The sequence below is a fragment of the Sminthopsis crassicaudata genome, chromosome 4 (assembly GCF_048593235.1).
Source record: "Sminthopsis crassicaudata isolate SCR6 chromosome 4, ASM4859323v1, whole genome shotgun sequence".
NCBI lineage: Eukaryota > Metazoa > Chordata > Mammalia > Dasyuromorphia > Dasyuridae > Sminthopsis > Sminthopsis crassicaudata.
The window spans coordinates 454,030,329-454,056,333 of record NC_133620.1 but is presented as its reverse complement, the minus strand read 5'-3'; the positions used below and the strand labels follow the sequence as shown (position 1 = coordinate 454,056,333).

General features: G+C 52.1%; 3 protein-coding genes across 7 annotated transcripts; 2 read left to right on the top strand and 1 right to left on the bottom strand.

The window, feature by feature from the left end:
* The first annotated feature begins 1,920 nt into the window (after nt 1-1,920).
* LOC141540141 (diazepam-binding inhibitor-like 5) lies at nt 1,921-2,306 on the top strand. The gene has a single exon (XM_074263819.1). It carries the CDS (start codon nt 1,921-1,923, stop codon nt 2,179-2,181), a length of 261 nt encoding a protein of 86 aa, XP_074119920.1. The 3' UTR covers nt 2,182-2,306.
* On the bottom strand, nt 1,923-18,017 carry GLOD4 (glyoxalase domain containing 4). Of its 4 annotated transcripts, XM_074263815.1 has the most exons (10): nt 17,809-17,948; nt 15,290-15,339; nt 12,820-12,940; nt 10,130-10,274; nt 9,338-9,474; nt 9,164-9,250; nt 8,681-8,794; nt 8,514-8,600; nt 6,130-6,220; nt 1,923-5,088 (listed from the first exon to the last, which is right to left on the bottom strand). In XM_074263815.1, the coding sequence occupies exons 1-9, from the start codon at nt 17,917-17,919 to the stop codon at nt 6,131-6,133; spliced, it is 942 nt and encodes a 313-aa protein (XP_074119916.1). In that variant the 5' UTR covers nt 17,920-17,948; the 3' UTR covers nt 1,923-5,088; nt 6,130. The 4 variants fall into 4 exon arrangements, with proteins under 4 accessions (XP_074119916.1, XP_074119915.1, XP_074119918.1 ...); XM_074263814.1 differs by having other exon boundaries at nt 1,923-6,220; XM_074263817.1 differs by lacking the exons at nt 1,923-5,088; nt 6,130-6,220 and adding an exon at nt 6,254-7,521 and having other exon boundaries at nt 17,809-18,017.
* A 23-nt stretch (nt 18,018-18,040) lies between these two features.
* Nucleotides 18,041-25,509, top strand: MRM3 (mitochondrial rRNA methyltransferase 3). 2 transcript variants are annotated; one of them, XM_074263811.1, is made up of 4 exons: nt 18,041-18,393; nt 19,300-19,544; nt 20,208-20,375; nt 24,844-25,509. In XM_074263811.1, exons 1-4 carry the CDS (start codon nt 18,041-18,043, stop codon nt 25,452-25,454), a joined length of 1,377 nt encoding a protein of 458 aa, XP_074119912.1. In that variant the 3' UTR covers nt 25,455-25,509. The 2 variants fall into 2 exon arrangements, with proteins under 2 accessions (XP_074119912.1, XP_074119913.1); XM_074263812.1 differs by lacking the exon at nt 18,041-18,393 and having other exon boundaries at nt 19,357-19,486.
* Nucleotides 25,510-26,005: the final 496 nt, after the last annotated feature.

The window sequence follows — 26,005 nt, the reverse complement described above, 5'->3', positions numbered from 1 at the left end:
GCCCGCAGTCCCAGCTCCGCCTCCGGCCTTCTCGGCTGCGGCCGTGTCCGCTCCTCCAAACCCTCCTCCTTCTCCCCTTTTCTCTTGTACCGGTGCCTGATCCAGCCAACGAGACCCAGTGCGGCCTAGAGGGGCTTCCCTCCCCCTTCCCCTTCCCCCTCCCCTTCCCCTCCCCTTCCCCTTTCCCTCCCCTTCCCTTGCCTTCCCCCTCCCCGCCCCGACAGCGCCCCCTACCGGCCCGGATCATCAACCAAGGAGTCTTCGAGTAAGTAGCGGCTAACGGGCGGCCTGGCGTGCGCTCGTGCGCACATGACCCGACCTGACCCTGACTTGACCTGATCTTGACCTGACCTGAGCACAGCGACATAGACGGAGATGCCCCTCCCACCCAGACACACAGAGCGCCCCTCTAGACGCCCCTCCCACTCAGTGGCCCACTAGAGCCCCTCCCATCCAGACACACCCTCCCACTCATTCTAGACTCTTCCACCCAAACACATAAAATGCCTCTGTAAGACGCCCCTCCCACAGACATAGTGCCCCTCTAGACGCCCCTCCCACAGACACAGGGGTGCTCCTCTGGACACCACCTCTTCACACAGACACAGCAGCCCCATAGAGAACGCCCCCCCCAGCCCCTCCCACAGAGAACAGAAGGACCCCTCAAGCTCTTTCCTCTCCTGTTGTGGCCCTGGGAACCTTGTGTGCCCCGCCCCCACTCTTACTCCTGAGTGAGGCGGGCCTGGCCTTGGGGGACGGGGGCTTCCCGCACCGAGACCAACCCTGAGGTCGGACCTTTAGTGCATTTTGTGTGGCTGGTCCTCCACGCCAGGGGGCAGCAGAAAGGCCCGCCCGTGCGTTATTGGGCAGAAGGCAGGATTCCAGGCTGAGGTGTCCAGAGAGAGGAAACTGAGTCTCCTCCCCCCTGGCCCCTCCCCCCTCCCGGGGGTTCCCAGGCCTCTGTGGACACACTGTCACCTGTTGAGATGACTTGTCCCATTAAGGGCCGCCAGGCAGAGGGCGGTCAGAGGTGTGCAGGCCTAACTAAGGCAGGACCACACGCGGAGGACGGTTAGGCCGTGGGAAGGTCATTGTTGCCGGGAGAGCAGGATGGAAGCTCCGCGGGAGAAGCAGCATTTTCTCCGGGCACTGGATGGTGGCTGAGAAGCCCTGCCGGATCCCTCCCGGACCTCTGAGCAGCCCAGGCACCCTCACTGGGAGTTCCCCATGTGTGATCTCATCTGAGGAGGTGCCGGGAGCATCATATCCCCATTTTGCAGTTGAGGAAACTGAGGCAGGCCGAGCGGCGCACGGCTGGAGTGTGGAGGCTGCCTCTGAACTCGGCTTTTCCCGTCTGCGATCCCGCGCGGTTCACCGCATCACGAGAATCTCAATAAAAAGAGTGGGGAAGGGGGAGAGCGCCCCAGCCTTGGCTCCTGCACTCGCAGGTTCTCTTTTCAGTATGAAGTCACCTCTGGATCTCACACCGAAGGAGCTCCTCAACACACACTAAGCTCGGTGCTGAGCAGCATGTGTCCATGCAAACACCCACACGTGTCGTTATTTTACTGAGCCCTCACCTTTTTTGGGGTCCCACAAAGGCCCCCCTGCGGTCCAAGAACTCTGATGCCTCACTGCCTTAGACACACTGATCCCCAAGTTCTCCAAGACCCCCGAGCCTTCGACACTGACTCCCTGCCCCAGGCCCCATCCGGGCCCGCTGCCGCTCCGGCCAGCCTTGCTCAGACTCTCCAGCGCTCCCCGATACCGCTTAGGTCCGCGGCACTAATCGTCCCCTTCTGCCCACGGCCCGGAGTCATGTTCTCTTGCAATTTCTTCTCTTCTAGCCCTTGAAGACCAAGTTTCCTTTCCCCTAGAGCTACCGACAGATAAGCCCACCTTTACGACCAGTAGCATCTGATGGCCCAGGTAGAATTTGAATTGGCATGTGCAGCAGTTAAGCAGCTGACAGGCCCCGTGAGTGACGAGGAGAAACTGATAGTGTATAGCTACTACAAGCAGGCCACCGTTGGGGACATCAACATCCCCTGCCCAGAAGTCACCGACTTCAAAGCCAAAGCCAAGTGGGAAGCTTGGAACTGCCGCAAAGGGATGTCCAAGCTGGACGCCATGAGGGTCTACGTGTCCAAAGTGGAAGAGCTAAAGAGCAGACAGTGTTAAAAGAGAGCAGCCTTCCCAGGAGGGGAAGAATCTACTTAATCTTGTTATGGAGGGCGACTGAATTCCTTTGAGACCCTAGGAACCTAGCTAGGAATGATAACTAATAAATCGCTTTAAAAGGCAAATCCCAAATGTGGATTTGTGACTTCTTTTGGGGCGGGAGGAAAAAAGGAGCAGGATATGGCTCCAAGAAGGGGGCTGATCCCCAGAGACCCCCTCTTCAGAAGCTAAGCTTTCTAAGCCAGCCCCAGCCCAGGTTTGGTCTGGAGCCAGCTTTGTTCTGCAATGGTCTATGGAGCTTGTAAAGTAGCTCTGGGAAGCCCCGTTTTTGTTAGGGAGAAACCGTGTTAATGGCAATTTTAGTGAGCAAACTGCTGAGTCTTAATCCTGGTTTGCCCTTGACAAGCACTGGTAACACTCTGAGCAAAGTTAGGCCCTATTGCCCCCCAAGTTTTTAAATGTTCCACCTGCCCCAAAGACATTAGTAGAGATGAAAATGACAGTTCTTGAGGGTGTGGAGAGAAAAGTGTGCTGTTGTATATAAATGCAAAGTTCTTAAAGCTTCCACTAGAAGTCAAGCATAGTATCAGCTTTCCCACATTATCTTTTCCTGTCTGTCATCTTAGCCAATCTGAGAGGTGTGTAGTGGGTACCTCAAGGTTGTCTTAATTTGCATTTCTTTTATCAATAGTGAGTTAGAGCACCTTCTCATATGACTAGAAATGGTTTTAATTTCTTCATCTGAAAATTGTCTATTCATAAACTTTGACCATTTATCAACTGGAAAATGCCTTGAATTCTTAAAATTTGAGTCAATTATATATTTTAGAAATGAGGCCTTTATCAGAAGCTTTGAATGTAAAAATTGTTTTCCCAGTTTATTGCTTCCCTTCTATTGTCTGGATTCTTTTGTTTGTACAAAGATTTTTAACTTAATTAAAATTATTTATTTTTTGTTCAATGATGAATTCTAATTCTTTGGCCATAAATTCCTTCTTTCTCCACAGATCTGAGAGGTAAACTATCCTTTGTTCTAATTTGCTTATAATATCACTGTCTAAATCATAAACCCATTTCGACCTTCTTGATATATGGTGTTAAATGTAGGTCAATGCCTAGTTTCTGCCATGCTAATTGCCAATTTTCCCAGCAGTTTTTATCCCCAAAACCTGGGGTCTTTGAATTTCAATGACATCTATTTCTTACACTATAGTTATCCCCAGTATCCTTTCCCCTCCCCCTTACAGAGAAACATCCTACACAACAGCCTACTTTAAATTTCAATTTTTCAAATTACATGTAAAGATAGTTTTCAACATTTATTTTTATAAGATTTTGAATTTCAAATTTCTTACTTCTCTCTTTTACCTTCACCCTTGCCAAGACAGCAATTTGTATAGGTATTATAACACAGTATTTTTTTTTTTAAAGAGGAAAAAAATCACAACAGAAAAGATGCACTGAAAATGTCTGCTGAAACATTCACAAAGTGGGGGAAGAGTTGGAGTATCTTCTATCATTTTATTATATTCACTTCTGATTGGTCCCAGAATATAATCTTCCCTGGGACGACATCTAAGCAAAATGAACGTACCCAACTTGGAATCCCACTAATTCTCCAACTAGTGATACATTCCATGAATGCACCCGTCCAGCTGCTAAACTAGGACAAAGATTACAAAGTTTTGGAAACCCCTACAAGGAAAACAGATCTGTAGAAACTTAGGGACTGCAGCATTCTCCCAAACTTGACCACTTTTGCCAAGGTGTTTCTGCAATCCCAGAAGGATGCCCACCATGACCAGCCTTACAGTCCTTGCTGTAAGATCCTTCTGCAATGTCTATGACCAGAAATGGAAACAAAAACGACTTGGGGCTGTTCTGCCTCTTTCTAGGTAGACATTGGGAACAGAGGCCTCGTAGCTTTAAATTTTGGGATCTCTGTCACTGAATGTGACCTGAAAAGCAAGAATGTTTTCAAAGGAATTCTTTTGCCTTTGAGGGAGGGAAGCCTCCCATCGGGTCTTACGATCTGATAGGCACAAGGAAAGCTGCTGGGGCCAAAGATGGACTGGACTGTGACCTATGGACATCGTAATGCTGTTCCTCTGCCTCCCCCCTCTCCCAGTAGGCTGGGTGGGCCTATTTGGGCCCTTTTGCAAGGAATGCAAGCAAACTTCCCATGTGACATCTTTATAGGGCTGGATGGAATTTGTTTTACCCAGTGCCCACTACCACTGACCTGTGTTTGTGGGGCTGGGGATGGGGAAAACATCCATCCTCAATTCCACATTTAGCACATACATTGATCGTGGAACATTTAAGTATTTAGCAGTGATAAGACTTCATGGGTTTATTTTAGTGTGGGAAAAAGTCAGGCATGATTTTGAAAATTTAAACTAGTTGGAAGTTTTTAAAACACAAAAAAATTAGTGTGAAATTAACCAAACAGTCTAGAACAACCAAAGATAGTTCCTTTTTGGTCTCTGGAATAAAGTCAGCAGGGAATAGCTTTGATTTCCTCGTTTGAGTTAGAAGTGGTTTGGTGTCATGGAAAGTTGGGCTCCCAGAACTATGACCACCTCAGGCACATGAGCTGTGCAGCACCTGTGCCAGACCCTGCGCAAACAACTTCTTTAATCTTCACAACCACCTGGGAAAATTGAGGACACCGAGTCGGAAGTTCAGTGACACAGTTTGGTGAATATTTGCCTGAGGTTGGACTTGAGCAGCCTTTGACTCCAAGCCTGGTGCTCTGATCACTGCTCCACCTACAGGGTTTCCACCTTCTGGCCACACACTTAGAAAAATCAATACCACTGATGTAGTTCATCACCACCCAATTACGTTTTAATGCGATTCTGCTTCTTGTTAGTTTGCTCTTTAGTCAGTCTCAGAGATGACAATCTGCCCAAGCAAGATAAAATCGCTGGTTTAGTTCCTATCCCGATATCCAGCCAGATGCTGTTGGACACTGGAGCCTGAAGCCATCACTGAGTTTGGGCTTTTTATTAATCCCTCCTGGCTCTGTGCAAATTTGCATCTGAGGAGCTGGAAGGAGCTGCCTGGAGAGGTGAAGTCCTTCCTTGCTGGATGTTTTCTAAGGAAGAAGCTAGACAACCATTTGTAAAGCATGGAATCCTTTTGGAAATGGGTTGGACTAGAGGACCATGGCCTTTCCACCTCAAAAAACTGTGACTTTTCTGTTAAGAAATTTACTATAGCCCAAGTTGGAGTGTCTGCAACATTTATTATTTACTGGCCTGTTTGCCAAGTTCCCAAGTCATGGGTACCCTTGCTTCCTTCTAAAATCACCAACAAATCCAAATTGGGTTTCATTGTAGGCAAGTGGGGAGAACTTGCAGGTACCCCTGAGGGGTTTCAATAACGCAGAGCCCTTTCCCCTTCAGAGATGCTGAGGAAGGCAGAGCAGAGCAGAGCACGGGCCAGCTACAATTCCTCTTAAACATCTCATCTAATTCTGAATACTGAACATTCTCCTGAGTCAACAGAGGTGAACATATGGATGTTTATCTTTGACATGTACTTTTATGCCTGTCCTTGATGACTAGGAAATAGGGCTATATTTTACATCCAATAATAAAGCCACTCTGTGAACAATAATGAGTAGAACTGATCAGCAACTTGGTCTTCTCATCTAGTAGGCAACCCACAGTTTTATCCTTACATAGGAAGTGGTTTTATAGGTTCTGACTTAATTACTGAGGACCTCAAACAACCATTCAACTATCTAGATAAAAAATAAGATTTACTTTAAAACCCGCCCTGTGCAGAATGAGAGTCATCACATCCCCAGGTTGTAAGGAAATGGGCAATGAATTAGTGAGAGCTGATACTGTCAGGATATTTCACCCTTAACCTTCACAATGGATATTTAAAATTCCACAGGCATACCAAGTGTGGGCACCCTGTGTGCTGGATCCTTACCCTAAGCCCAGGTACATAAGGCATGGGGGTATTGCCACTGGTGTATCCATTTTAGTTTGAACGGTTCAGGAGAAGGCTGTTGGGGAAAAGCCTTGGAAAAAAAGGAATAGAATTTACAAATCACTGAAAAAACTGAGAAGGAAATTTATTTGACAATTCCAGGTCTATGTAAACAATTCTTTTCTCCACATAAAACATAATTGAACCATCAAGCAGAATAAATATCACTATCAAATCACCTTAAACTTATTTGTACATTATACAGAAAAAAAATGTACCATCTGTTCTGGAAAAATCCTGATTTCTAACTACTTTCTGATGCTCTGTAGATCATTTGAAATGTGCATTAGGAATTACGGGGATGAGTGAAACTCTTCTCAAGGTTGATATTCCAAATCATTTTTAAGGTGGTATTATAAATCAGGGTTTTCTCTTAAAATTCCAGCTTCAGGTGGTAAGAGCTCAGTTTAAATTTTAATGTGTGGCTCTGAGATTAGTTCTTTGGAGCTTTCCCAGCCCCAATCCATCCTCTTTATGAAAATAATTAACTATCGCTGCTTTAATTCCTGAGCCTAAGAACCAGATGTACACTATTTGGGGGGAATTTTCTCCTTTTTGAAATTTCAGAACAAAGCTGTTCAACCCTAGTCAACCGAATATTAAAATCTCCATACCCAGTTATACCAAAAAGGGAAATAAAACAACCTTATAAATCACAGGGAAACCTGATTTAAAATCTGGTACCATTTAAATAATTTCAAGAAATCTAAAAAAAAGTGACATTCCATTTTCCTTTGGTCCCTTAGAAGTTTGAAAAGTGGAGAGGAAAGAGAGCCCAGAAAAGTCTTGATGCCTTCTTCACCTCCCACTCATGAATCTTCTGCTTACCACCAACTCATTACTTTGGTATTCTTTTGGGATAGTGAACTCATGTCCTTCATTGACTTAGAATCTGATTTGACATTTTACATTGTTCTTTTAGTAAAGAGCTCTAGGGTCTCTGCCTTAGTCACAATATCTGCCCAGACTGGGGTCTGCTCTAGTTCTGGGAAAAAGACACTATTTCTAAAGTCTTAGCAAATCATGAGCTTGAACTCATCCCGCCACCAAACCCATGTAAGTAATCTGTGATCTGTGGATCTACGAAAAGGGACAACTTTAAAGATCCAGAGGTGAAATTTCATTAAGACACTTCTCCCCAAAAGGCACAAAGACTATGTCCTGGGGCACCCCTAAAAAATAAGAGCCCTAGGAAACACTCCATCTCTAGTGCTGGATGGGAGTGTGGACAAATAGCTTAAGTCTTTGTTCCAATGCTGTTTTCCATTATCCAGAAGCCTTCGGTATTTTCTTTTTAGCAAACCACTCATCACTTTTGTCTGCTGCCATTGCCTATCCAAAGAGAATAGAAGGAAGATGGTGGTTATAAGAGGGAAAAATACCTGGACTGGCACCAAGGGCTCCCCAGCTGAGGAGTGAGGCTATTAGAACAGGGATGACTGGGCTAAGTGCCTCTACTGGTCACCACACACCACTGGCTCCCAAGACACAGGAAGCATAAGGGAAAGAATAGCAAACTAAGAACCAGACACTAACCACTGTGTAATTATTTTGACCAAACAGGGCCTCAGAGAACAGGGAGAAGATGCAGCTCTCTCCCTTATTTGCAGATATGGGAGAATATACTTTAGATTCAACTGACAGAAGTTTGCTTTGTTGAACTCATTTTTCCCTCCCTCAGAGATGGCGCTCTGGGGAGAAGGAAAAGGGAATGAGATAAAAGGCCAATAAGTATTAAGAATACCAACTCAACCTCATGTTCTCCTCCCTTAAATCAAGTCAACAATTAGACATTTACTATATGCCAAGCATTGTGTAAGAGCTGGAAATACAAAGAAAGGCAAAAGACAATTCCTGCTGTCTTCAAGAGGACAGCAGACAGCAGCTTATCCAAGCTCTGGATAGGATAAACTGGACATAATCAACAGAGGAAGGTCAAGATGCTCTAGGGAAGGAAACTGGTTAGGGCTTCCAGGACAAAGGATCTGAGCTAGGGCTTAAAAGGAAATCAGGAGGCAGAAAGGAAAGAGCAAGGTAGGCTTGGGGGACACTGAGAGAAAATGGCTTTCAGGCTCAATAATGAAAAACTTTCTGCAATATGGACCAGGTCTGGGAAAAAACCCTTGTTGGCATCTTCCACATTGGTAGTTTGCTGTCACCTCAATAAAGCAACAGACCTGGCTGTCTCTGACCCCCAAAACCGAAGGCATGGTTTTCCAAGTCAGAATCAGGGCACCCTAGCATGAGTCACTCCATCCCAATCCAAGGCATTCCAGGACAAGGAGCAAAAAGGGACACTTATTCAGAAAATAAACAAGACTTACATCATCCAACAACTTGTTCCCATTTGGATCCGTCTTAGAAAGTTCTCGAAATGCTTCATCGCCCACGAAACAAATTTCATGTCCATCCTAAACAGGAAAACAAAGGGTCAGAGTTCCGGCCTAAGGGTGGCTTGCTGGCCTGGCCCCGCCCACAGGCTCCTCCTTACCGGGTCGGCTAGAATGACCACCTGGACCGTTGCTTTCCCGGGTGTATCCAGACTAACGAGGGGGGTCAGAATCTTTTGGTTCTCCTTTTTCATCAGTGCTTCTATGTCTGGTAACTTAAGAAACAGATACAGCGCCTTGGGGTCAGGAGCTGCTCCCTACCAGCCTCTGTCAGTTAGGGCAGACAAAATGTCAGAGGGAGAGAACCTTGATTCCCTTTTTTTTTTTCCGTATCTCAGCTGGGAGGGGTGGCCAAGAAGGGGTGCTCTCAGCAGCCCCTCCGGAAAGTGGGACTTTGGGGCGTGGCAGGGCTCAGGGCAACTGCTCTCCACCAAAGACTAAATAGGAGGAATGAGCCAGAACCACCCAGTCACTCAGGGGGAGAGGGGAAGAGCAGGGGCGAGGGCCTAGTTAGAGATGGCCAATAGGGTTATGGAGGCCTGGAACCAGGCAAAGCTGATGAGAACTGGCAGATAAAGCACTACCTCTCTCTTGGGGCAGGAAAAGGCAATCCTCCCAAAAGCTGTCCCATGATCCACGGCTCCCTTGATGCCCTGTAGCTCCAGCTTGCACTGAAAAGAACCCAGAGGCGTCCAATTCAGGGGGCGGTCCAAGCCTCCCCAGTCCGCAAGGGGCCCAGCCCGGCGCATGGCACTCACCTGGCTATCTGCATAGCCCAGCAGAGCCCGCTGCTGCTCCTCATCCTTCTCGTACACCTTCATGCCCAGCAGGTCTGACCAGTAGTGCAGAGATGTGCCCAGGTCGGACACGGCCAAGGTCACTTTCAGCACGGGGTCTGGGGGTCAGAAACACAATGCCACTCGCGCATTCATGCCTTGCTGATTAAGCCCCTGCCTAATCACCCACATTCATTGTCTCAAGGGTTTGTGGGAACGTGTACACTGACCATGTGAGCAACAGGACCCTGAGCAGGGGCCCATCCCCCACATCCCTGCTTGCTCCTCTTCCTGTTCTCCCCGGGCTCCCCAAGGGAAGACCACCACCAAACCAACAATGGGGGATGCAGTATTGGAGGAAGGGATGGGGAAGAGAGGCCAGAGCTCAGGGTGCCCCTTCCATCTGACCCTGTGAAAGGAGTTGCAATCTAACTTTGCGACAGATCCTTGAGGACTCCGGCTCTTTTGCAGATGTTTAACTTGGTAGACTGGTACTAATCAGCTCTACCCACAAGGCGATAGACAGCTGACAGGGCAGGTGGGCACCCAAACCCTCCCAGCGCCCCAGATTCTAGCTTCGTTCCAGGCTCAAGAGCTTGGAGGTGACAAGGCCGAGCAGGGGCAGAAGTGTCTCCTTAGACACTTGGAGACAGCTCGGCTCCAGAGGAGAGGAGCCAGGGGGCAGAAACCACCTCCCGTGCCCAACCTGCTCTGAGGCCGCCTTCCCTTTGCGCTTGGCCCTCGTGAGGCAGGAGGGCGCTGCCCAGTAAGTACCTGATGAGGGCTGACTGTGGTTCTTTAAATAGAACTTATATCCTCCGGGGGCTTCAGTTTCAAAAACTCCCTCGGAGATCTCCCGCAGCGGCCACTCGGCCTCCTTGGCCTTGGAGACTGCCTGACTGGAGACCAGGGTGAGGCCCTGGGACAAAAGCATACCAGAGTGACTCCACCTGATGGCCAGGCTGATAAGAGGCTCATTTCACCTCCAGAGCAAGATAAGGCCCAACCCCGTGACTTCTTCAGAGTTCAGTTCCCCTTCAGATCAGCAGCAGCTGGGGGAATTTTCTAGAAGATAAGTTCTGGTCAATCCTAGGGAAGAGACCCAGAGAAGTCAGGGCATCTCCCCACCAAAATGCAAAGTAAGCTGTCCCTCGGCAATATCCTCTAACTCCCTGAGAAATGGTCCTACCACTTTGCATAGTCAGTTCCCCTCTGACCCTGGAAGCAGACCCCTCCGGAGGTGTCTGGCGGGGTCACAAGTCAGGAATCCCTGCCTCGGACAGCCCTGTGTGTCCCTGACAATTTGGCTGCCACTCAGGGCCGTGGGCAGTTCCCTAGGACACTAGCAGAGGTGGTCTTCACTGGCCCTCCCTGGCCTCTTATTCCCCTCCCTCTCCCCAGGCTTTCTCCTGGGCCCTTACTCTTCCCCTGGTGATACTGTGGGCCGCCCCAGAGTCACCGTGAGTGGGTGGGGATGATGCTGGGCGCTAGCTCCTCCCGTATGCTGGCACTCAGGCTACACAGGAACTTGTTCCCACCCCCAAACCCTCTAAAGTTCTGTCATCTGAAAAGGTGCCCTCAGGGCCCAGGCTGTATCCTGGGGTTGTCTGGGGCACCTCCCCCTCCCTCCCAGATGACCCGGTATTTTGTCTCTCCCACCGGGGTCCCCGTTAGAATACAAGCTCCTTGCACTAAGCAAACGGAGGCTCACTAAGTCAGGGCACCGTGATGGATTCTTTGCCACAAGTTCCCTCAGCTAAAACAAAAGACGACCTGGGACTCCTGGTGTTTGTGTAATTCTTGTTCAGGCAGCCCAAGCCTCAGCTTGGGTAATGTCTACAGGGTCCCAGCCCCTCTCTGAGCCCGGATGATCACTTGTCCCACTTTACGAAAGCCGGACCCGGGTTTGCCAGGGAGCTGACAGGAAGGATCAGACTGAAGAGGACACTGCTAGTGCCCATGGAGAAAGCCTGAGTGATCTGGGTCCTAAGGACTGTAACATTTCTGAATTTCTCTGAAGTTTCAACTAATTGAGAGGCACCTGCCAACCAAACTCTCATTCAGAGAGGGGCCCCTGCTCCGTGGGGACGCGCCCAGGGCCGCAGCTGTGTCATGTGCGGCCCTCAGATGACCGCCCTGGGGCTTTTGTATATCCTTGCCTTAAATCAAACCAAGCTGCACCATGTCAAAGTGGTGGGATGGTTCTGTCTGACTAAGGGAGCTGTGTGGCTGGGCTACATAGCTAGAGCTGAAAGGGGGCTCACAGGCCTTCTAGTCCACCATTTTACAGATGGGGAAACAAAAGCCATGCCTGACTCCAGAGGAGCCTCTCTTGCCAAAACCACCTTGCCTGGCGGCCAGAGTCACACAGTAGATGCTTCATAAATGCCCACACCTAGTGAGGCCGGATCAATGAAGACCAGAGGAGAAAACGGCCGGGGGCTCTGAGAAGAATCATCACACCAAAGGTCCCCCAGCTTGGGACCGAGGGGGTGGGGTGCTCTCTCAAGGCCCCTCCCCCTGCCCAGGACAGACCTCTGAGCAGGTGTAATGAGGGCTCCCGGAGGAAGCCAGTGGCACAGAGAGATGAAGAGCACCTTGATGACTGCCTCCCTCCTTCCTTACAAGTACATACTTTTATGATTATAATCAGGACCCGATGACCCGATGCTTCCTTTACTCCATGTACTGCCTACTGGGCCTGGAGCAGAGGCCTTTGAGGGAGTACTCACTGCGGGAAGCATGCTGGTCAACCAGGGGCTGTCCAAGAGTGCGCCCTGCTGCCTGGGGAGACCCTGGAGACCCCTTCCTGCCCTCAAACCCAAAAATTTTACTGTAGAGCCTGGATACAAAGCAGTGGGGGCTCCCTCTGGGGGATGGGGAGGACTAAATGGCAGCTAGGGCCAGACAACTCTGAGTCTGTGAAATGTCCCAAGCTGTTATCCCTTCCATGCTGCCCAGTTTCAGGAAGGGGGGGTGGGGATCCTGGCTGCCTTCTTGCCCCTACAGTCCGACTCTCCCCACAGTACCCGTAGCTATGCCCCAGGCCTGAAAGGCCTTCCTGTTCACCCCTGGGCACCTGTTCCTTTAAGACTCCGTGTGGGTGCCATCTTTACTCTCTGAAGCTCTCCTGATTCCCCTGGGTTGCTAGAGCCTTTGTGGCAGACATTTACCTGAAGCTTGCTGACTGACTACAGAGGGGGTAGCGAGATGGAGAGAAGAGCTGCAGCAGGAAAAGGGCTTGGGATCTCTGGGGAATAGTACAGGTAACACACAGGTGTGCATTGTAACTATATAAGCATTATGGAGGGCTCCCCCCACAACAGCCAGTCTCCAGGCCTCTGTGCAGTACCCTTGTGTCTCTTTCCCCCTCCTCCTGAGCCGGGGGCAGAGCCACTGACCCAGGCCCTTTGTCCTCCAGAGAGGCTATGGGAAAAACCACAGGGGAAGTTCATGATCCTTACTAGGAAGTCGTTGCCGAGCCGGTAGTCGCCAATGCCATAATTGTAGGTCAGCTCCGCAACAAAGTGACTGTCTTCGGGCCCAAAGCCCACCATGGTTTTACTCCACTTCCCATCATAAGGCCTGGAAGCAAAGCCAAAGAACAGTGACAACAGGAAAATCTTCCTCCAGCCTCCAGGAAGCAAGCAGCTTTGACACAAAAAGGGCTCCTGGGAAGGCCTAAATGTGAACCCCATGGATCCAGGAAAAGCACCTGATTTTAAAAGTGCTGGGTTTCTAACACGGTAAGTACGCCTCCAGCACAACTTGAAGATTTTGCCTTTTAAAGCTGTGACCACTGTTTGGGACAGAAATCTTAAAATGTAGCATTGAGCCACTGGCTTGTTACCCAGATCCAAAAGATGCTCAGTGGTCAGCACTGGGTCCAGTAAGGGCTTACTTGTACATTTCCATAAAAACTGGTCACTCTGAGAAGAGTGTTTTCTATCTGTTCACTCAAGTTTTGACCTTGTAAAGACTCAGAACTCAAGGGAGCCAAGAGTTAATTGAGTCAATAAAAGCTTAGTCAACACCTACTGTATGCAAAACACTGTGTATTTGGGACACAAAAGCAAACACTGGAAAACCAGTCCCCAGCTCTCAAGGAGCTTCCAGCAATGTGAGGGGACTGAGAACACTAATCACTAGGACACACATAGAGTTCTGAACATGAAGCTAAGGTTCCGGAGCTGGGCTTGAGAAGGCAGAGGATCTCAGAGCTGAGAATGAGGATGGAGCAGGTTCCATGTATGGGGGAGGAGTGGCTTGTGGAAAAGCAAAGAGATGAGATCCCCACCTACAAAGAGAAGGGAGGCTTTTGGTGGGGTTATCTAGTCAAGACCCTCACTTTATAGATGGAGAAATGGAGGCCCACAGTGACCCAAGGAATATGTAGCAGAGCCGGGTCTGCCAAGCTTAAGGTCCTTGGTCCTCAAATACAGGGATCTTTCTACATCTTCACAACTCACCCCAAAGTCATGTTCCACACTCTCTGGTCCCATTCTGCTCCTCACTACAACAGTCCAAAATGTCCGCCTTCTTTCACTGACTCAGACTCCCTGCTTTCCCTCAAAGCTTGGGGGGAGGGGACAGTACCCCCTTAACAAGCTCTCAGTGGTTAGTGCCGTCCCCAACTCATCTTGTATGTGTTTTGTGCCCATGCGCACACACTCCCCCCCCCCCCCCGGCCCCCGCCAGACTGTGAGGGCAAGGACAGCTTCCCTGCATAGACCACAGCACACTCTAAGTGCCAAATTCCCATCACAGCTCAGCTCAAACACAGCAGCATGGATCAACGGGGACAGACATGAAAAACATCTGGGGGCATCAGCAGGAGCAAAACTTCAATGGATTTCAAATGCTTAGTGTCTGATGCTTATATTTGATCCTTGAGATGACTGAACAGGGATTCCTAACTCCTGTCTCTAAAAATCTTCATAACTGTTTCAATAAAATGGATTTCTTCTGTAACCCCATATATTTTATTTCATGCATTTAAAGCCAGGATGAGGAAAAGGGTCTCTAGGCTTCATCAGGCTGCTAACAGAGGGGTCTAAAACCCAAAAAAGGTGAAGAATCCTTGTCATAAGAAACGGATGTGGGCTGTGGCCCCTTTAAGATTCCCTTCCAATTCTCAACCCCCATGACTGACCTTTGATTTACAAGACCTGGTCAAAACCACCCTTTTGTATTCCAAAGGGAGATATGCGGATCTGAGCTAACTTGGGCTGCCCCATTCTAATGATCTGCTCAGGTTTCCCAACCCCCACCTGGCGGGTTCCGGCCCTTGCCAGGTTCAACAAGTAACCAATTTGGGATTCCACCCATGCCCCTTTTACCAAATAACAGAGCCACGCTGGAATCATCTCTCGGCAGAGGTTGAAACACGCAAGCACCATGCTTTGCATCAGACTCTCTGTCCACCACTTATGGTGTATTCCTTTCTCTAATACCTTTTACTAACCAGACTTTAACTTTACTTCCAAACCCCACAATAAACCTCTTTTACTAATCTAGGTCTTTGGGCCTGTAAACTCCTTTACAGGGGACTCTTGCGCCGCCACTAGAACGCATTTAACTCTGTATCCTTGTGCCAAATCCACAGGGGTTGCAGGGGAGCTCTATTTGACTCCCTGTGCCCCAAACCTGCCACTAGACCTCAATTAACCCTCATTTTATTTAGGTATCCCTTATCGAGACCTCATCAAAACCACTAAAAACTTCTGAACAGGAAGTGACATCATTAAGAAACAACAGGACCCCTGAGGTGGAGGACTATGGGTGTGGAGTGAATGCTGCATACAATGTCAGACTTGGTTGGTGAGCTGCTTCTTTTTGCCAAACTATTTCCTTCTTGCTTCTGTAACCGGGAAGGGATCTCCAGAAGGGGGAAGGGCATACAGGGAAATACAAACATCCAGAAAAGTCACCTACCCATTACAGGAAGCCTTGCAGCCTTCCTCGAATTCCTCGTGCCGCAGGATCTGTAAGGAAGTCAGTGTCAGCTGCCAAAGGTCCACCCCGACCACCGTCACCAGAACCTTCCTTCTGTCTCAGTCCCAAAGCAGGGTCCCCTCTGCCAAACTGAACTCTTCTTGCTTGGATGGTGGCCCAAGGGCACCGGAGATGATGCAGATTCAAGGGGGGCCAGAGTGGGGAGGGGAAAAGTGGGTGGGTTCTCTGGATAAGTGCTCACTGGTGTGCACACCCCCCCCCCTGCAGGAGACATGGGGCCAGCCTTTCCCCGGCTCTCAATCTTGCCACACTAACTGCTTGCAATGTTCTTGCCCCCCAAAAGTCCTCCATGCCAACCTTCTGTGCCATCCCCTTGTGTTCCGAGAACCTGGGATGTAGAAGGCCTTGTGCCAGGTGCCATCAGGGGGTAGGTGGGAAGGGCACTGGCCTAATGCCAGTTAGTGTGAGGACAGGGAGCGTGGAGAGCTCAGGGGGGAGGGCACTCCCTCTGCTGCCTTAGGGGACACCTTGGGGGCAGGGCCAGCCTGGACCTGGAGACTGCAGGGTGCCTGGGAACAAGAGATGAGGCTCCCTGTCCTCTGCCGGCCTCGTGTGGCAGAAGGCGACGCTGCACTCCTGAGGCCCGAGGGAGGTCCTGCTCAGGGGCGGGCAGCACCAGGCAAGTGCCAAGATCCCACGGCCCTCTGGGGCCCGCAGCGTGGAGAGGCCTCCGGGAGGAGGAGGGGCTACCGGCTCCCCAGTGCTCCTCACCCTGGGCTAAGGAGCTCACTGGGCTCAGAGAAGGACCCGTTGGGGGCGGGGCAGGGCCCGTGAGGGGGCTGAGTCCCGGGGAAGAGGACTTGGGCCTTTTGGGTACCACAGTGACCTTGGAAGTGGAAAGCAGGGGATGGTGGGAGGGAAGCTTCAGGAGGAGGGGGGTGCTCTCTCTGGTCCTGCCTGACTTTCACCACCCGCCTTTGATCACGCTCCTCGGCCTCTCAGATCCGGGCGGGGGCAGGGGGAGACCCAGTGTCCGGTGAGTGACCCTCCCTAGCCCCTTGTCTACGCCTAGCATAAGGTAACCCGTGCACAAGCCCCACCCTCACCCCAGACTGCAGAGTCTGTCCACCTCTAGGCCACACGCCAAGGCCGGGCGTCCCTCCTCTGCCCCCGGCTGAGGGGTGGGAGCTGGTTCTCACCCAGGCCCGCCCCCCCTTCTCCGGGCTCTCGCTGTAGCCCGGGGGCAGGGCCCCCCTACTCCTGACCCCACAATGGGGGCCCAGCAGCTCCTCTCCACTCCCAGGAAGCTGCGAGGACTGACCACGCCGCTTGTGGGTGCTCATGCCCGCCCGCCCCACAGCGGTCCGACCCGCTCTGAGTGGTCCTCCCTGAGGTGACACTAAGTTCCAGAGCTTTCTCAGTCCCCATCTTTCCCGCCTGCCCCCCCATCTCCCTTTCTGGACGACCCCTCGGGATGTTCCCGGGCCTCCTCTTCGGCCTGGGGCTGATGCAGTTTCCCCTCCCGGTAGCTGACTTCCAAGCTGGACTCTCGGCCTGCAGGAGTCTTTCCTGAATGAATCTGTCCTAGACGGAGGCTCTTCAGCCTAACGCCCCTCCCCCAGATGCCCAGGGTCAGAGGGCACAGGCTCCCCCCACCCTGGTAAAGCAGCCTGGGGCTCTCGGAGGCGCCTGTAACCCTTCCTTCCGTGGGGCGCTGCCTCCCGGGCCAGTTTGCCCACAGCTGCCGGCCTGCCCCCCCTTCCTCTGAACACCCATCACACCCCCTGCCTGTGAGACCCGCCCTGGCCGGACCCCCCTTTCCGGGCGCGGCCCCCAGGGCTCCCCTGTCTCCGCCCTTTATCGGGTCCTGAAGCGCCCCCACGGCAAGCCCTCCAACCCCCCCCCACCTTCCAGGACCCTCGCCACCGCGGTTATTCTCTGTAATCACGGGCGGCCGGGGCGGTGACAGGGCAGCAGCGCCCCCTGGAGCCCCGTGCGATCCGCAGAGCGCGACCCTCACCCCGCTTGTCCTTTTTTCGGGGTCTCCTGACTTGGCTAAGGTCACGCAGTCAAACCAAACCTGGGACTTATGCCCGCGGGGTGTGGGCCGGCAAGCCACGGAAGCCGCGGGGTAAAAGGGGTAGGGGAGGACTTGTGCTCTGGATCTTTCAGCTCTAGGTCTGGGCCCTCGGCTCCGGGGGCCTGGGCGCCCCTCCCCGACTCCCGGCGGTGCCCGGCCCCAGACCCGGCTTAATCCGCTTCTCTAACCCGTTCTCAGTTTCCTTTTCCGTAAGATCACGGGCTGTGGCTGCTTGGCCTAAGCGGTCCCTAGCAGAGGTTGGGTTAGAGGTCACCTAATTTTCCCCGAGCCTCAGTTTCCCTATCTGCAAAATGAAGGGGTTGAGGCTGGTGGGGAGGGGTCCCCCCCAGTGCACCAGGGACCCGAGGGCGGGTCTGCCCGCGGACTACTTGCCCCGAAGGCCTCCCCCCGCCGTCACCTTCATTCCCAGCAGGTCCCGGTAGAAGCGTGTCGTCTGGAAGCGGTTGCCCACTTTGAATACGAAATGTAGCGCGCGGCGCGAGGCCGTCGCCACCGCCGCCTCCGCCATCCCAGGGACTTCTGGAGCGGTGGTCGTGCCTCCTTCCTGAGCAATGGTCGTGCCTTATTCCGGCGCGCGCTGATGACGGGGACGTCACCCACGTGGGCGCGCCAGTGACGTCAGCGCAAAGATGGCGGCTCTCGGGCTGTCCCGTGGCTCGGGACTTCGAGCGCTGCTGCTTGCTACGAGACCGGTCTGGGGCGGGGGTACGCGGCGCGGGGTACGGGCCTTGAGGCGGAGGCCGGTGAGGGTGCTGAGCCCCAACCAGGGACCGGCGGGGACGGTGGCGAAGCCGGAGCCGGAGCCGCGGAGGAGGGAGGGCCCAGGCTCGGGCCGGGAGCTGAAGCCGGAGCCGGAGCCGCGGAGGAGAGAGGGCCCAGGCTCGGGCCGGGAGCTGAAGCCGGAGCCGCGGGCAAGCTCCGGAGCGTGGGAGGAGTTGGGGCTGCGCTACGAGCGGGCCCTTCCGGGGGACCGGAGGCTGAGGTGAGCCCCCTGCCGTCTTCTCCTCTTCCTCCCCCTCCCCTGCAGCCCGCCACCTGCTCTCTCCGCATCCCCTTGGGGACTCCTCCCTTTCTTCCGTGGTTCCACCGCTGGGTGCTCCCCTCCGTCTGTGGTGCTCCCGTTCCTGCTGTGTCGTGTCCCTCCCCCCCTTCCCCCCCCCCCCCCATCTGCCCTCCTAGCCACGCCGTCCCTTCCCCGCCGCCCCCTCACCCGGGAGCGGCCCTTGGCCGCCGCTGCCCGTCCCGCTCCCCGGAGCCCTCCTGCCCCTCCCGGCTTTTGGGGCCCTGGCTCTTTCGTGATGTTCCCCCACCCCACCCCCTTCAAGGCAGGTCCCGCCGCCAGTTCTGCTGGGACAGAAGCAGGGAGTGCCCTTGTTGGGCCTTCATTGGCCCGGCCGGTTTTCATGGCAGAGAACTTGGTGCGGTTGGCCATTCCTTCTCCCGCGCATTTTACAGATGGGGACAGAGGGGCTGGGTGACGTCACATGCCCAGGATCCCCAGCTAGGAGTGTCTGGGGCAGGACTTGAACTCCGATCTTCCTGATTCCCGACCTGGGGCTCCTAACCTCTGTCTGCTGTGAGCAGCGTTACATCCGGTTCTTAGGGATTCCCTCATTAACAAACATGAAGTCAGGAGGACCCGAGTTCAAATCTAGCTCAGACACTTAACATGTCCTGGCTGTGTGACCCTGGGCAAGTCCCCCAGCCTCAGGGGGAGAGAGCGAGGGGCTCTCGGGGTTCTGGCAGCCGCCTGACGCCCCTCATCTCACTGCCCGTGTCGTGGGCAGAGCTGGGGTGTGGGGCCGGTCCCCTCCCTCTGGCGCCACAGGGCACCCTCGCGTCCGGCCTCACGGGCGGGTCTCGGCCCGTGTTTTTCTTCTCCCCGTAGCAAGGTGATGACGATCGTCAAGTCTCGGACCTTCCGAGAGAAGAAGGGGAAGATCTTGCTGGAGGGCCGGCGGCTGATTGCTGACGCCCTGAGAGCCGGCGCCGCGCCCCAGACCGTCTTCTTCAGCCGGCTGGAGTACGTGAAGGAGCTGCCCGTGGAGACGCTCAGAGGGGCCAGCCTCGTCAAGGTGAAGTTCGAGGAAATCAAGGAATGGTCCGACCTCGTGGCGCCGCAAGGAATAATGGGTCAGTGGCTCTGCGTGGCCGTCAGCCCGCCGTCGCCTCAGCCTCACTTGTGGGGGCCTCCGGAGGAGGGTGCCCCGGAACAGGTGGCAGGCGGGATCCGAACTCAGTCTAATTGGTTCTGGCTTCCCAGTCACCTCAGGCTGCCTTTCGTCTCATAATCATCAGTTATTCACTAAAGGCCCCGTGAAGTGGTCAGGACCTGGCTCCGAGACCGGCGCGGCAGTGGAAGAACTTTACCAAACAGGCTCTTTCCGATCCCTGCCCGCAGAGCGCGAGGCCCCTCAGCTTGTTATCTCCCTGAGAACACTGAGCGGGGCTGGGGGTCAGAATCTCCGAGAACGCAGGCCGGAGCGCGCCCCCCGAGGTGACTCGGATCTGCAGGCGGTATCTGAGGCACCTCTAGGAGGCAGGACCCTTGAGGTCTTCAATAAGTGGGGGTTTGAAGAGGGAGCGTCACGTGGGTATGAGAAAACGTAGCTCTGTGTGGCGGGAGAATGCTCACCATTGGGCCTGCATAAAGGGCAAAGCTGGGGGAGCTGCCTGGCGTTCTGCCGTCCGCGCCGGCCGGTAGGGGACGCCTCGGGCGGCTCGTGGTTGGTTGGGCCAGGAGCTGATCAGGGAGCGTCCCGGTGTTCAGTGTGAACTCCTGCTTTGTCCCTTTAGGAATTTTTGCCAAACCTGACCATGCTAAGATGAAGTATCCAGAGGCCCAGCTTCAACATTCGCTGCCCTTGATGCTGATTTGTGACAATCTTCGAGATCCTGGAAACTTGGGCACCATCCTGAGATCTGCTGCCGGGGCGGGCTGCTGCAAGGTGCTGCTCACCAAAGGTAAGGGGCCTGTTCACCTGGAGCCTCCAACGGGGCTGCTGAGCAGCTGGCCTGCCACTGACTTTGGAGAGTAGCACTTAGAAGCAGTGGCCAGTAAAGGGATCAAATGCCAGTGGTAAAGGGTGACTTTGTATCTGTTTTATGGCTCTGAATTCTAGAACTCTGGGGTTTATATGTAATTTTCCAGATGAGAACCAGCCTTTACAGGTTCTTCTAGGGAAGGTGAAGATCCTTGGATTTTAAACAGAACCACTTCCAAGTCATGGGACCCTCAGTGGCACCTAGTCCAAGCTCCTTCATTTAATAGTTGAGGAAACAGGCTTCCGAGAGGCCGAGTAACCTTCCGTGTGTCAGAAGTCGGACTTGAACGCGTGTCCCGACTCCTGAGCCAGTGCCTTTTTCAAACTGGACCACGGTGGGGGGATGAGTGGATTGAGATACACGTTGACATTTGGGAGAAACTTGTGTAGTTAAGCAGCCACACTATCTTCAGACTGGGTGTAAATTGATCTTGGGGCCAGTCGCTGAGACGTGGCTAAATTATGGCCTTCAAGCAAGCCTATAATTGTGGTCCTGCTGCCACCTCGGAGATTCCCCTTGTTTTTTCCTGTTTTGTTATTTGTCATTTTGAGGAAGAGAAATTTTTCTTCTTTGGAAGGAGAAAAGCTCAAAATCTTCAAGAATCCCAGGTATCATGTTAGGAATTTAAGCCCTTCTCCAGCTCTTTCCCTTCTGCTCCTCCTAACTACCGTCCCTTCCCCCGCCCCGACCCCCAGGACTGGGAGGCTTCAGATGCTCCAGAGGCTCATGAAGTTCTGATGGGACTCGGAGCCCCACGGGGCCCTGCTGGAGAGCATCTCCTCTTGGCTGCTCTTCCACGTCTTGGGCAGACAGGAAACCCGCTTCAGCTCCTCCCTCCGTCCCATTTTTCTGGCTTGCCTACTCGACATCTGACATTAAGATGGAAAGCTTTCCAGAAATGAATGTGGAAATAAACCACCTCTGAGGTACTGCCTCAGAATCATCAGACTGGCCCAGCAAACCAGAAAAGTGATCAGTGCTGGAGGCATTGTAGGAACACAGGTATGTTAACGTGCTGTTGGTGGAATTGTGAACTGGGATTGCTTTTCTGGATTTGGAACTAGGCCCAAAAAACTATTAAGCTGCACATTCCAGCTGACCCAGCACTATTGCTACTATTTCAGCTACTCATCCCAGGTAGAACAAAGAAAAAGGGAAAGGGCCCATACTAACAAAAATATTTATAACAGCTTCTTGTGATGGCAGAGAAGGGGAAAATGAAGCGAATGGAGCCATGGGAACAATTTAGACTATTAACCACACCACAGATACAAACAACTTTGAAAGATTTAGAACTCTGGTCAGCACAGTGACCAGTCACAATTCTGAAGCATGCTGCTGCCCACCCCCTAACAGAGGCAAAGGGCTCAGAGGGCAGCTTGAGGCTTTTTGAAAAGTAAGATCAATGCAGAAATTCATTTTATGATTAAAAGCAGGTTTTGTTATTGTTTTCTTTAAAAAAAAGGGGGGGGGAGAGAAGGAATGTCTGAAAGTAAAATCAATTGAATAAAAAAGAATGTTGCTGGGCTTGCACCCACAGTGGGCCACTAAGGAAGAGTAGGTAGAAGTTCATACACTTAGGATAAGGTGCCTGCTGCTTTATTGCTTCCCAGTTGTCAAGGCAGGATGGGAGAATGGACTTTTTTTTTTTTTTTTTTTTTTTTTAGGTAGTGAATAGGAGTGAGAGGAGAGGGCAAAGAAAAGGGCCTGTCCTGGAGGCAGAAATAGGTGGGGTCAGCCCCACAAAGGAATGGGCCCCCTTGTAATCAACTCCTTTTAGTCTTTGTTTTTAAATATGTAATTTTTTTCAATCAGTAAAAATCCACTTTCATTCCTTCTCATTCCTTCATCATAAACATATGTAGAGTCAATCAAAACAAATTCCACTTTGGCCATGTCCTCAAGAAATGTATTCTACATTCCGAGTCCTTTGCCTCTTTCAGGAGGTGGTTCCATTTTGAGTCCTTTGGAATTGCGTGGTTGGTCACCACACCGGGCAGAGTTCTAAGTCTTTCAGAGTGTTTATCTTACAATATTGTGATCATTGTGTAGATTGTTCTCCTGGTTCTGCTTACTTTCCTCTACATCATACGTACTTCAAAGTATCTCTGAAACCCTCCTGTTCCCCACTTTGTATAATACAGTCGTATTCTGTTACATCCGTATACCATAATTTATTCAGGTATTTCCTGAACAAGATTCCCATTGTATGTCACTATTTTTGTACATCTTTAGAGTTCACTTTGCTTGGGAGTAATCCCTCCTTCTAGTTCCCCCTTGTCATTTCTCCTCTTCCCTTTTTCCAGTGAAATATATTTTGGTATCCACTTTTTTGTATTTTGTTTTCTCCTTTGATCATTTCTAATGAGAATAAGATTCAAGTGTTAGTTGATCTCTCTCCTTTAAAGTTCTTTGTTTAGACTTAAATTTGCATTCCCTAATTATTTAAGATCATTTTTCCTAACCTTTCTTTCCCTTCCTTCCTTCATCCTCTTTCAGTATATTCCTCTTCCTTCTCTTTCTATTCTTCCAAGATCATCAAAACAAAATAAAGCAATTTTCAGACCTTCTGCCTAATTAGACTCCTTTTAGAGGTCAGAGGAGACACAAGTTATATCTCCCCATATTTGAATGCAAGGAGTTTATCCTTGTTTAGTTCTTTTGTGCATACCTTTTTATATTTCTCTTAATTCCTATGTTTGAACTCCAAGTTTCTGTGCAGTTTTGGTCTTTTCATAAGGAATGCTTTGAAGTTGTCGATTATGAAAAGCTCATTTTTTTTCCCTTATAGTTTTACAGTCTGTTTGCTGAAAGTTCCCATCTCTTGCCTTCAGAAATGTCATATTCCAAGCTCTTTGCTTCTTTATGGGTGGTAGATGCTAAATCATGTATGATCCTGACTGTTAGTATTTGAATTCTTTTTTTTCTGGCTATTTGCAGTATTTTTTCTTTGACCTGGAAACTGAATTTTGGCTCTAAGAATTTTTATTTTGGGTTTTCTTTTAGGAGTTAGATTCTATTTCTGTTTTGGCTTCTGATACTAAAACATCTGGGCAGTTTTTTTTTTTTGTTTTTTTTTTAATGGCCATGATATTCAGGTAGTCTGAGGATTTTTAATTGTTTTTCCCTGATTGGCTTTCCAGGCCAGTTGTTTTTGTTATGAGATACCTTACGTTTTCTTCTATTTTTTCAGGCTTTTGACTGACATTTTTTTTGTCTCATGGAGTTACTAACTTTTACTCGGTCCCTTCTAATTTTGGGCTAGTTTGTTGCTTGGGCAAGATTTTGTTACACCAAACTCTTAATTCCTTTTCTAAATCTTTCTTTCATAGCTCTCATTTCATTTCCATTTTTTCCCCTCTTGGGCTCTCATCTCATTGACAAAAACATTTTAAAACGTCAAGAGTTTTAATTGAATCTGTCAGCTGTGTTTTCCCTTGGAGGTTTTGTGTGTCGCCGTGTCAGAGTCACTCCCTTTTGGCTTTGTAGTCATCTCAATAACTTAAAAACTGGGATCCGTTAGTCTGCTCCTTCTTCCAGCCTCCTTCCTGACTTGTGACTCAATGTTGGGGCTCCGAGAACCCCTGCAAGGGATGTCTGGCCCAGTCCTGTTGCTGCATTCTTCACATTCTCAGGCAAACCCAGGCCCCCAAATTCTGGGGCAGAGTCTGATTGTTGCCCCTCAGTCCAAGTTGTGCTGGTTCCTGACCTGGGTTTGGGTCAAGGCAGCGGTAAATGCTGCTGGACCCTGCCCGTGTCGATTGGCTACGGCAGGAGCGACTCAGGCTTCCTCTGGGTCTGAGATGCCTGCCCTGATTCCCTGTGTAGGCGCAATCTGGGCCAGAAGCTGGAACCAAGCCCCTTTTCTGCTTCTTGCTTGCTCCTGTCCCCATCCTGCTGGGACCTCAGCAGCTCCTCATCCTGAAACGCCCCCTCCTGGCCCGGGCCCGGCCCTTCCTGACCCGGCTCTGGGCCCTGGGTGCCAGGCCGCTGTGGGCCCTGTCTTTGTGCACCTGTGAGGCCCTTCTCTCCTGAGTGGCAGGGCTTTGCCCCAGAGCTGTGTCCCTCCCCTCCCAAGGCGCCCGGCGGTCTTTGGTCTTTGTTACAGGGGTGTTCTTGACCCACTCGGCTCATCGGACCACAGGGCTAGCTTTGAGGTCCCTGTGGTCGTTGTGCTTTGAAGGGTCAGGGTCCGCCCACGGCAGAGACCGCCCTGGGAGGAGGGTTCTGGGGTCGCTGGAGGAGCGCCCAGCAGAAATGGCTGCTGATCAGGAATCCGCTCCTCGGCTCCCCCACTTAGGTCCCAGGCCTTTGGGATTGGCCCCTGAGGCCGCCCCCCCTCCCGGGGCAGAACCCACATCGCTGAATTCTCCCTTTTCCTTTGTAGGCTGTGTGGACGCATGGGAACCTAAAGTGCTCCGGGCTGGCATGGGGGCTCACTTCCAGGTGCCCATCATCAGCAACCTGCAGTGGGAGCACGTCCCCGACCACTTACCTTCAGACGCCAGAGTCCACGTGGCCGACAACTGCGGCCTGCACGCCCGGGCCCTGCAGTCTGGCAGAGCCAGTGACCAGGGCTGGGTGTGTGACCGGCGCTTTCAGAAACACCTCAAGTACGAGGAGGAGGAGGAGGAGGAGGAGCTGCGGGAGGAGGCGGTGCCGGCCCGCAGCTGGCTCCCGGACCTTGAGGTCCAGAGCTATGACACGGCTTGGACAGAGGCGCCGGCGGCCATAGTGATAGGGGGGGAGACCCACGGGGTCAGCGTGGAGTCCCTCCAGCTGGCCGAGAGCACCGGAGGGAAGAGACTGCTGATCCCCGTTGTGCCGGGCGTGGACAGCCTGAATTCAGCCATGGCGGCCAGCATCCTGCTCTTTGAGGGGAGAAGGCAGCTGGGAGGCGGGGGGCACCAGGCCAGGCTGATGGGTGGCAGCGAGGGCCCCCCCACTGCTCGGGACCTCGGTGCTCTCCGGGCGAAGTTTTCACGCTTGAGGAGCTAGGGGGGCCATGCGACAGTCACCTGGTCCCAATTTCTGATTATATTTTTTCTTAGAAGCCGCGGTGTCTCTGGTGCTCATGCTTTTCTGGAGAAAATCGGGGAGGGCCCTGGGTGGCTTCCCCAGCCTGCCTCCCCTGCAAAAAGCCAGCAGGGGGCAGCAGCAACAATGGCCGGGAAAGGAAGAGCATCAGTGATTAAGCAGGAGATCCCTGCGGCTGCCGTTCTGAAGCCTGGAGGGGGAGGGGGCGCGGGGAGGGCCATTGATCCAGATGCCTTCTGGAGGCATGGGTCCGAGGAGTGACCTTGGGGATCCCTTATAAGAAAGTTAGACGGTGGAGCAGGTGGTCCCAGAGCTCCTGTGGGCTGGGCCGGGGGCCCAGGAAGGCAGGGCCCCTCCAGCCGCTGCTCACCAAGGCAGTGGGTTTTATTAGGGGGCCGAGGTCTCACCTCTGACCTGGTGTGGGCTGGGGCCGGGGCGGCTGGCCTCGCTGCCAGCTGTCCCCATGGACGGGCTCAGCAGCAGCCAGGTGGGACCTGAGGCCTGAGGAGAAG

What these genes read in the sequence shown, in the direction of transcription:
- MRM3 (XM_074263811.1), top strand. Translation starts at nt 18,041, where the DNA reads ATGGCGGCTCTCGGGCTGTCCCGTGGCTCGGGACTTCGAGCGCTGCTG. An exon ending in CCGGGGGACCGGAGGCTGAG is followed by an intron (nt 18,394 to 19,299) that starts GTGAGCCCCCTG and finishes TTCTCCCCGTAG; the next exon opens with CAAGGTGATGACGATCGTCA. An exon ending in CAAGGTGCTGCTCACCAAAG is followed by an intron (nt 20,376 to 24,843) that starts GTAAGGGGCCTG and finishes TTTCCTTTGTAG; the next exon opens with GCTGTGTGGACGCATGGGAA.
- GLOD4 (XM_074263813.1), bottom strand. Translation starts at nt 17,919, where the DNA reads ATGGCGGAGGCGGCGGTGGCGACGGCCTCGCGCCGCGCGCTACATTTC. An exon ending in CCACAGTCAGCCCTCATCAG is followed by an intron (nt 9,475 to 10,129) that starts GTACTTACTGGG and finishes TCTGACCCCCAG; the next exon opens with ACCCCGTGCTGAAAGTGACC. An exon ending in TTTCCTGCCCCAAGAGAGAG is followed by an intron (nt 8,795 to 9,163) that starts GTAGTGCTTTAT and finishes CTGTTTCTTAAG; the next exon opens with TTACCAGACATAGAAGCACT.
- LOC141540141 (XM_074263819.1), top strand. Translation starts at nt 1,921, where the DNA reads ATGGCCCAGGTAGAATTTGAATTGGCATGTGCAGCAGTTAAGCAGCTG.